We start from the raw sequence: 10735 nt of genomic DNA, 5'->3' as shown, positions 1-10735 counted from the left end.
AAGCAGTTCTCCCCATGCTTTGTTGTAACAGCGTTTCTCGTGTCCCGGCAGTAGTCTGCACGGTGAAGTTCTGCTTTAATAACCAGCACATGGTCTGATCTTCTTGCAAAGTGCCTGACTAGCAGTTTGAGGTAGGCGGCAGCGAGTAGCTGGTTAATGATCATTAGTGCTGGGTGAGAGGTGTAGACGACAAATGTCACACTGTGTGTTACGATATGACAGGAGAAATCCAAGGCTCAGTACATCTGCAAACTAACTATTCACGCCTCATTAACTAGTGGGTTTTTTTTCATGCCCCCTCCTACAGAAAGGGTCCTCACCGATTGTTCCAGTTCACATTGTCAATGAAGAGTCAGCTGACAAGACTAATTTGGGCTTTATTCATGCGTTTGTGGCTGCGATATCGGTCATCATCGTCTCAGAGCTGGGGGACAAGACCTTCTTCATTGCAGCCATCATGGCCATGCGATACAACCGTCTGACTGTACTGGCTGGTGCTATGCTCGCCTTGGGACTGATGACGTGTTTATCAGGTTAGCACTCTTTTCTTTTTATCTCTTAAAATGTGCTGGGTACACGTGTTTTCCAATAAGCCTTAATTGAAAATAAAATGAATGTGGGAGGCACATGCAGTTTTCTGTTTTGATGAGAGTGTGAAGGTTTTCCTGGGGACCATGGCTCAGATTGAATATTTAGCCTCTTACCTGCGATGAGGTGTTTGCACTCCCTCGGTCTCCCTGTGAGTTTAAGGAAGAGGAATGGGACTGGGAACCTAAGCACTTCCTTTGATTTTTGTGCCAGGAGTTTCCTCCTTAATTTTCGCTCCTGTTAAATTAGCATGCCTGAGGGGATTGTGGGAGTGACTTCTCTTTTTTCCTCCTGAGGCGAAAGATTCTTAATATGCTGACAAACCTGCCTCCCCTGACTTGTCTCCCTGTATGTGTAGCTGTTTGGATTTATGCTGGGAGCTGTGTAAGTGGAAGATGACATTCTGCTGTCGATCCTTTGGGATGGGTGGTACTGACAGAGCCAAGCGCTGCGGGGGGAGCGAGGTGTCACGAGCACTCGAGGAACCTGTAGTGGTTACGTAGCTGTGATCCTAAAAGGGAGCAGCCTTCAGGTATAGCAGATGCAGCGTTAGTGTTGGAGGTGTGCTCGTTTCAGAAACCGTTGAAATAGTGTTTGTTGGTTTATATACGCTGCGGGCAGCCGATGAACTGCAGGCTTCTCAGCGAGTGTTTCTATGAATGGTTTGTGGATGTGTAGCTATTGCTGTATATATTGCTGCAATTATTATTGCAGTCTTGGAGCAGTTTCCATTTGCCCTGTGTGCAATGACAGCACTGTGTGAGTTTCTTCTATTACTCACTTAATCTAAGTCTTTGACACTCCTTCTGCTTCTGCCCCGCTTGCTTCACCTGATGTTATTTAACACCACAGGTTAAATTACCACTGTGCTGTAAACCTTTTTTCCTGCCCGTTACGGCTCTCCCATTTTCTGTACTAAGTCTTCAAATCTTTCTTGATACTTTTTCATAAATGCTTTCTTTTCCTTTTTACCCCCCAATTTAGAGGTTTCCAACTATTTCTTCCTTTTAAAGGGAATTGTGGGGGGGTTTTCTTGGTTTGTTTGGGTTTTTTTGGTTTTGGGTTTTTTTTTTCCCCCTTCTCCCCTCTATCCACAGCCCTTATTTTATCCAAGCTGTGTCTGGCAATTCCTGGGGTTTTTGCCCACCACGACTGGATGACAAAGTGCTCACTTAAACTTAAACTCACTGCTCCAAGTAATCACTACTTGGGGTGTTTATTCAAGCTGTGCATCTTACGACAAAATAGCCTGCCTTATCGTTCTGATTATTTCATTATTTCTTTGCTTGTACATGCAAGTAATGCTAAAAATAATCTCTTTTTGTATAGTTTCTTGCATTGCTTCACTTTAATATTTCCAGTCTTAAAAAATAAGCTGAGTTTAACTCCTTTTCTTATTTAGCTGTGCAACTAATACTGTTTTTCGTATACGTATGTGCCCTTGTTTTCTCACATGCAGCTTGATTAATTTTGGACTCAGGTTTACTTTTGGTAGTGGCAGTGTGGCTTAATTTCCGGATTACGTAGTAACTTTGGAATACATTTTTCAACTAAGACAGTGTGTCTAAGCAAACACACACGGTAATATGCTTCCTGTTAGCTAATTGCATGTGGAGTAAACAACAGAAACAGTTGTCAGTGCACGGTCCAAGCAGCTTAAATGTTTGGTGTGGAGTTTTAATTTCCTTTCACTTAAAACAGGCCTTTTTTGTCCAAAAAGGCTAGCTAGTCTTACTTTGTGAAGAAGCAAGTGCTTTGTCCTGGATGCATATTTATTCTTGTTTGAGACCTAGCTTTGGCTTTAGTTTGATCGCCTTTGATACCTGTAAAAGTGGGATGGACTGTGGAGGCAGCTTTTTGGTCTTTGAGTGGGATCAGTACTTTTAAATTAAGGGAATATTAAAAGCGATCACATTGTGTGTTTCAGGGAATGTGGGAGAGAAGGGAATAGGAACGTGCAGGTAGTTGCACTTGGGAAAAGAAGGCAGGCATGGATTCGCACAGCTGGGCGATCTGTGGGTGTGTCTACTAGATTTAATTTGTAGAAAATCTTATTCTGACTTTATCTGATAAATGAAATGATTGACTAGGGATGCTGTCCAGCATGTAGTTGTAGATGAAAGTGGAATTTACTGGTATACACAGTGACTAATCTGACACGGTTAGAGATTATAGTTTCATGGCGTGCTTGGAGAAGGGCAGGACTTGCCTAGTCCTTGATGGGAAAGATACTGTTGCTTGGACTGGCTCTTGGGAATAGCAGCACATCAGCTTTGCCTGGTGTGCCTTGTCTGCACGTTAATCATAGCATCACAGAATGGTTTGGGTTGGAAGGGACCTTAAAGACTCCAGTTCCAACCTCCCTGCCATGGGCAGGGACACCTTCCACTAGACCAGGTTGCTCCAAGCCTCGTCCAGCCTGGCCTTGAAGACATCCAGGGATGGGGCAATAATAATAGACTCCAGTCTCTGTTACAGCAGTAATGGTGGGAGTTTCTACAGTGTTGTTACCTTGCAGAAAGAAAGAATTAAAAATTGTATAAAGCTAACAAAAGGCTCAATATTTATTTAACAGTAGATATTTGAATCAGACTTTGCTAGTGAGCATTTCTTAGTTATGGGAAAAACAATTATGATCCTCATGCTTATTTTTTTAAATGATGCATTTGCTTTCTTTCCAGTTTTATTTGGCTATGCCACCACCGTTATTCCTCGTGTGTACACGTACTATGTGTCGACGGCACTGTTTGCAATTTTTGGCATCCGAATGCTTCGGGAAGGCTTGAAAATGAGTCCAGATGAGGGTCAGGAAGAGCTGGAGGAAGTTCAAGCAGAAATTAAAAAAAAAGATGAGGAAGTAAGTCATAAACTTTCTGTGAATTATAGCTGATGAAGCTGCAGAACAGCAATGTCATGTGTCTGCGACCGGTAAGCTGACACAGAAAACGCCTGGTAAGTGGGACAGAAGTGGCCCCTGGAAGCTGTCTCAACAGGTGATTTCGGTTCTGAGGCAGGCCTGGCTTCTTAGGAAAAAAAGAGGTTGACTTTTTTAATGCATTACTAGCACAGAGGACATCAACAGTTTACTCTTGCCTCTCCAGGCAGAGTAATCCTAGAATCATAGGATGGTTTGGTTTGGAATGGACCTTAAAGAGCATCTAGTTCCAACCCCCCTGCCATGGGCAGGGACACCTTCCACTAGACCAGGTTGCTCCAAGCCTCATCCAGCCTGGCCTTGGACACTTCCAGGGATGGGGCATCCACAGCTTCTCTGGGCAACCTGTCCCAGTGCCTCACCACCCTCTCCGGGAAGAACTTCTTCCTGATATCTAATCTGAACCTCCCCACTTTCAATTTAAACCCGTTTCAGTTTAATGCTGAGGTTTGCAGTGTTGCAGCAAAGGTCTCTGTTGTAACAGCTTTCTAAATATACTGGTCCACTTCTAAGGAATAGTGGTTAATAATGGTATTATTAATCCTATGTCTTTCAAGATTCTTTTTTTTCCCATTAATTTTATGAAATCCTAATTTGAGAGCCAGCATTTGGGAAGAGGGAGATCCCTGCTTTAAAAATAGGAGGAACTCTGTGGTTAGAAACCAGGTGTCATTTCTGCTGAAACTGCAGTGCAAGTGGTACAGGATGGACAGTAAGTGGAGGTTGGAGGTGATTACAGGGGTATGTATGGGCGTGTGTGTGTACACACGTGTGTGTGCGTGTGCATATGTGTAGCTAGATTTTTTTAAAAGGTCTCTAATACAAATAATACATTGACAATGCAGCAGTCAGTGGCTAATAACACACCAGATACCAGATGTCTAGCATTACAGTTCAATTGATTTGGGTTGTTTAGATGATATTTCTAATATTATGGTATGATGTTTTTATTTTTCCCTTGTCCTCCACAGCTTCAGAGAACTAAACTGTTAAACGGGCCGGGAGATGTGGAATCGGGGCCGGGCACCACAATCCCTCAGAAGAAGTGGCTACATTTTATTTCTCCAATCTTTGTTCAAGCTTTTACTTTAACGTTTTTAGCAGAATGGGGTGATCGTTCCCAATTAACAACCATAGTCTTGGCTGCCAGAGAGGTGAGTGTTGCAGAATGCCCACTGTGCTTTTGTCCTCTTTGGGTTGCTGGCAGAGAAGAGGGAGACAAAATATCAGGCTCACACCTGCTGCCTTCCTGTGCCTTACGTAGCGTTACAGCTGTGCCCAGACCTGAAAATAAATGTGCTGGAGCTCCGTGTATTATTACAACTGTTGTTAGATGATTGGGACTGCACAGGCATTTCTGGAAATAGTTGTTCTGTATCCCGCTGCTGAACACAATTGTTTCTGGTACAGAGATGTTAGGAAACTTCTTTTTCTTTGATGGGTGTGGTCACACAGTTTTGACACGGCAGCTTTAAAAAGAGATCCTTCATCCCTGCAAGCGCAAAGCTGTTGCAGAGATACGTCTTTTTAAAAGTCCAAGTGAATGCAGTACAGTGTAGAGAACTAAAATAAATTCTGAACTCCTGTGCAGTAACTAATATTGTAAATGAAATTATATTCAGCATGATGATTGGAATGTATACAATTGTATTATATTTAAAGGAAAATTAAGGCTTATAGTCAGCCTTGTAAGAAACAGAAGTAGCTTGCCTGTGCTCTTTCATGCATGGAGATAATTTCCATTTTTTCCCTAGCACTCGTGCTTCTTTCATTGCATTTTCAGACCTTCCCTAGGGATAAATCAGGGCAGCGTAATGAAGGAGGCTGTAGTCTATAGGAACTTCTTGTCCTTATTACAGTGCAGGGAAGGTGCTTAGAGCTAATGAGGCCAGGAACAGCAGGAGGAGCAGATGATCTCACTGTTCAGGCAGTTACATGCCATCTTGGAAAATGAGGAGTTACTGCTGCCTCTGCCCGGGATTTTAGATGGTGCTGGGCAAGATGCTGAGGCCCATCTTCTCACAGGAGGAGGCTGACATCTGGGTCGCGTTTTCTATGTCCCATCAAGAAGTGTTCATCAGACTCTGCGGTCTGATCTCTGACGTGCTGAGCATCGCAGCGAAAGACTGTGCATGTTGTGCCTTGAGCATATGAAGTGTTTGTGTAAGTGCTATGAAAACGAATACCACCAAAAATGAATTGAAGATATCTTGGTCTTGGCTTTCACAATCAGTGAATGAGTATGATCTGGATCTGTTCTCATTTTATCTGTGGGATTCTTTTATACCCCTTTGTTTCATGACACATTCAGATAAATCCTTGTTTGAGAAGTCCTCAGTTGTATAGCAGAAGTACTGCAGAAGTGCTTATGAGGAAAGAATTTATCTCTATGCAGAGATGGGATGGGATGGGGGAGGTGAGATCTACCCTCTGCCAGTGGGGGCTGTACAGGTAACTGCTGACAGAAGGGAAACAGGGATTTCCAGGAACTTAGGGTCCTGCTCCCGATTCTGGAAGCGCTTCTGCTGGCACAGCCCTGCTGCCGACCCACATATCTCTGTAACAGAAGAACCCATGTGTTCCCTACCTGTCCTCTGCTTGGTGCTCGCCACCTTTTCTCACTGGCTTGTGGTTTGGGTTCTCTTGGCCGCTGGGTGTTGTCTGTTTCTTCACGCTGTATCATTTCCTAGGTAGTTTTGCTGTTTGCCTGCTAGGGATTTCACACGTTCCTCATGTGAAGGCAGCAGTTTTTTTCCCTCTTGGAGCTAAAAGTCTCATTTAGGGATGCGCAGGGGCCTCAGCTCCACTGCCTGTCATTCGTCTTGGTACAGCAGAGAGTCACGCTCCTACCTTGCCTTCTTCATCTGTCATTAAGAGATTGATTTCCATTGCTGATGCTGAATTCCTCTGTTGTTCCATACTGTCGTGGTTTAACTCTGGCTAGCAAAAACCACAAAGCTGCTCTCACAAATCCCCCTCCCCTCCTCCAGTGGAGGGGACGAATTGGAGGAAAAAGAAATAAGGAAGCTCATGAAATTGAGATAAGAACTATTTACTAATTAAATCTAAATTAATATATACAAGTACTACTACTAATAAATTATTAAAACAATAGAAAATAAAACATATGATTCTGTATGATACAATTCCTCCTCACCCACTGACCAGTGCACAACAGGTGCTGAGTAGTGAGAGTCAGACCCAGAGAGCCCGAGATCAGCAGCCCGAGGGCTGGAGCCTGAGAACTGTTGCGGCAGATTCCAAGCGAACGCTGTCAGCGACAGCACGACTGGGAAAACCAAACAAACAACTCCCTCACGAACCAGCCAGCACAGGAGTGAGCAAAGCAGCTAACGCAGGAGTCAGGGAGAGGGTCAGCAAGTGTACGGGAGCGAACGAGAGAGAGTAAGGGAGAGAGTAACTGCCCCCGGACCCCCTCCTCGCCTCTGCCCCCAGCATGACGTACTATGGGATGAAATACTCCCTTGGTCAGTTGGGGTCAGGTGTCTGAACTGTGTGTCCCAGCACTGCCTGTAGGGAGACAGCGAGAGCTGGGAATGCAGCTGCAGGGTCAGAAGGGGAGAAAGACCTTGAATTCAGTGCAGGCATTGCCCAGCGCCAGCTGAGACCTGATCAGTGCTGCTCTCTGCATCCAGGAACAGCTTCCTAGCAGCCACGGTAAAGAGAGTTAACTCTTTCCTGGCTGAACCCAGCACACATACATATGCTCCACACATTTGTAAGGAGATCTGAGAAACTTATGTAGTAGAGTAGTTCAGTTATGGAGTAGCTGTTTGTTTTTATGTGAAAGCTTCCGTTGCCGGTAAACTTTGAAAAGAGTTTATTATTCTCTGGACTTAAATTCTTTTCTATTTCCCTCCTTGGATCACTGGGACTGGGGGCCAAAGGAGTCAGAATGTTTTGGCTGCTGAAAGCTTTCATTTGCAGTTCATGGGTTTGTTTTTCTCTTGGTTTATACTTAGGTTGGTGTTCTTCCAGCTGATGCACATTGTGTTTTCAACAGCTGCCACCTTCCCTCTAGAGGTTGCTTAATTGTTAAGTACAGCAACACGATTTCAGGGTCTATATTTAACAACTTGGAGATGCTGTGTGGTTGAAACTCGCCATATGCTCCTGTATTAGTCAGATTTAGATTTAAGTCTGCCTTGCTAGCTGATGTCCACCGTTAGTGATCTTCAAGGCAGTGATGGAGAGCAGAGCAAACACCAGGGAGTATCTTCCATGCTGGCCAGCGCACAGCTGAGAAATCAAGGCAGGAGGGTGTCGGACTCATGGTTTTCAACTCTGATGTTTCCCTTCTGGTTTTTTTTCCCCTCAGGACCCCTACGGAGTGGCAGTAGGAGGGACAGTGGGACATTGCCTGTGCACTGGTTTAGCGGTTATTGGAGGGAGAATGATAGCACAAAAAATTTCTGTTAGGACTGGTAAGTGGAAACTCACTCTGGCCAAAACCAACCCCGTTAATTCCAGTAACGTCTGTGGTGTGAACGACGACGTGCGTGCGAACGGCGTTTCGAGAAACATCTCCAAACGCCAAAAACTCTTCTTTTATGGAGTCTGTCTTCCATCCCACCTCCTCCCCACCCCGTAGGCAGCTCCCCTCGCGGGGGGTGACCCTGTGCTCCACGTCCCTCCTGCCAGGCAGAGCCCGAGCTCTGTCCTTCACTGAGCTCTGTCCTTCACTGAACCTAATGGCTTCCTGGCTCTGATTTAAGGAACCAAAATGTGTAGCTCCAGGTCTGGCGATGGACACAGGGGAAGCACGTTTTGCTTCCCTGTTGGCAAAAGGAAGGAGATCCGGTATTTTGAGTAGTCGGTATGTATCGTTCGACAGCGGGTAATACAAATTCTGTCGTAACTCTGAGTGCAGACCTTCAGATGGGCAAGGGAACTTCATGCTTACAACTTATGCCTGTAAAAGCTTGAAAAGCTACGCTGTACATGGCATAAATGTGGGGTTTTTTTAATCCCACCTGCCTGTAACAGGAAGTACCAGGAAGGTTACCCTGGGTTGTTTACCTCTTCTCCTTCGATGAGGTTGCGGTTTGTTGCCGCTGTCCGTCCTGCGATGCAGCGAGATTTCTTGCTCCCAGGAGGGATTCTCCGGGGCTGCTTCCCTCCGGTTCATTCAGAGTATTTGTTCTGTAGTTTGCAGCGACGGTGAAAAACCAACTTCGCCGCAGGAAGCGAAGCGTGCGTGGTCTTGTGCGTTCCCCAGGGACGCTGACGGCGAGGTGCTGATCTAAAGGAGCTTTCCTGTGCTCCTGACAAGCCCAGCGCAGATCTTTGGCCGCGGGAATAGCTTAGCTTAGACCAAAGCTCCACCTAGCTTGTTGAGAGAGGAGTAGGGGAACGGTCCGAATCCAGTGCTGCTTGCAGAATACTGCCCCACCCTCCAGCAGGTTGTGGCCATTGCAAGCAGTTGATATTTTTGACACGGTCTCTTTCAACATAGTTGCTTAAACAGTGCCAAAAAAGTGCTAATTAGCACATCACTTAACGGGTGGCTTGCTCCAGTGTGAGAGTGTCGTATCTTACTTCCCCCGTACAGCCACGTACTCGGCAGCAGGCGCCAACCTCCGTTTGTGACCGAGCTGAGGTAATGAGCCGAAGCTGCCTCGCAGGGAGCGGGGCATGTTCTTGTGGGTGTGCTTAGACAGCAGGGCGACAGGTGGCCATCCTGACGCCGAGCTGGAAACAGCACCCACTCTCTGCAGCCTAAAATTTAAAGTAAGAGTGTTTGGGAGTCGGACGTTAAAAAAACCCAAAGCCAAACCGTTATGTGGAGGATGTTTAATGTGCAGCGTCTAATTTCTTTCTGGTTTGCTCTTTCTTTTTCAGTGACGATCATAGGAGGCATTGTCTTCTTGGCGTTTGCGTTTTCTGCACTATTTATAAGTCCAGACTCGGGGTTTTAAAATCTTTTCCACGGCTGCGGAGGAGCAGGGACGGGAAGCGCCGCGCAGCAATCCCTGTGCATTTTTTTGTACATAATGTACAGAACCGTAGTTAAACGAGCACTGAAGACGAGACACTGAACCTTTTCTAGCAGGTGATTCACGGGACTGGTGCTGCCCTGGAGACGCGCTCGCGGTCTGGTTCGTGTCCTCCGTGCCGCCCTCGCTGGGATTGGCGGGGGTTTCCTGCCAGACCGGGCTCAGCTGTGTCGCGAGGATCTGTGCAACCACCGGCGCTTCCTCTTTGCTCCCTGTGACGCCTGGCCACCTTTCCCGTTTCCTCGCGAGCCGGTGCTTCCGGCGGACTGTGGCCAGCCCCGTGTCGCTCGGCGGATGGTGTTGAGGAGAAAACAGCCGGCTCCTGCCTCCAGGGACTTGGGTTCCAGGGTGCGCCCAAGGCCGGACAAGTGAAGCATCAAGAAACCTGGGAGCAATTCCTGTACCACTGGGTGGCCAAGCCAACCGCAGGGAGTTTTATAAATTTAATTTAGAGGGAAAACTTTCTTAGTCGGGGATTTTTATTGGGAGATTGGTGTGTGGTGAGTAACAACCTGCCATGGTCAACATGCAATCTGTCCCCCGTTTGCATTATTTGACCTCATTTTTAAGCATTCAAGTGTGTGGAAAGTAGTAACAGTGGTCCAACTTAACAACGTCCTGTTCCCAGGATTGAACAGTAACGGGATTCCTAGATTTGGATGCGATCCTATTTTTCTTTTCAGGAATAGAAGTGTAATCAGGAAGGCTGTTAATAAATGGCAGTGTCTCCATCTCGGCTGTTCCCAGGATTGTTTTTGGTAGGGCCTGCGACTCCTGCCACGCACGTTTCCCCAGCGGTTGCGTGCTTACGGTGAGGAAAGCTTACCCAGCTTTCTCTGGGACACTGTTACAAATACCAGAGTCGGGAAAAGTTGACTGCTTGGGTTGCTGAAATTCATGCTTTTCTCTGCTCTTCAGTGACGACTCCGATCCTGAGCGGATGGCTTAAACAACCCACCAGGATCCGCGGCAGAGCAGCGGCCTTGCTTTGCCAGGCACGGTCGATAACGTGACGCCCCGTTGAAGCGACTGGGAGCGTTACGGACCTGACTGTTCCATCTGTAGCTCGCCAACAGAGCGGTCCCTAATCCTTCCCTCAGCTTCCTCCGCCTGGAAAAGCCCGTGAGGCCACGTGTCTGAAACTCGTAAGACCGCAGCGGCGCGTCACGCCCCAGCGGGACTCCGGCTCCCAGCG

The 10735-nt window shown here is 46.6% G+C and overlaps 1 protein-coding gene across 1 annotated transcript; it reads left to right on the top strand.

Annotated features, from left to right (window-relative positions):
- The first annotated feature begins 215 nt into the window (after positions 1-215).
- On the top strand, positions 216-9545 carry TMEM165 (transmembrane protein 165). Its single transcript, XM_010161230.1, is given in 6 exon segments — positions 216-299; positions 302-533; positions 3270-3445; positions 4495-4677; positions 7863-7968; positions 9386-9545. Coding segments are annotated over 6 exon segments (858 nt in total). The 3' UTR covers positions 9463-9545.
- The last annotated feature ends 1190 nt before the right edge of the window (positions 9546-10735 follow it).

The sequence above is a fragment of the Eurypyga helias genome, unplaced genomic scaffold (genome assembly GCF_000690775.1).
Source record: "Eurypyga helias isolate BGI_N326 unplaced genomic scaffold, ASM69077v1 scaffold15831, whole genome shotgun sequence".
In the NCBI taxonomy this organism is placed as follows: Eukaryota; Metazoa; Chordata; class Aves; order Eurypygiformes; family Eurypygidae; genus Eurypyga; species Eurypyga helias.
The sequence above is the reverse complement of the archived record's forward strand: the minus strand, read 5'-3'. Positions and strand labels throughout refer to the sequence as shown.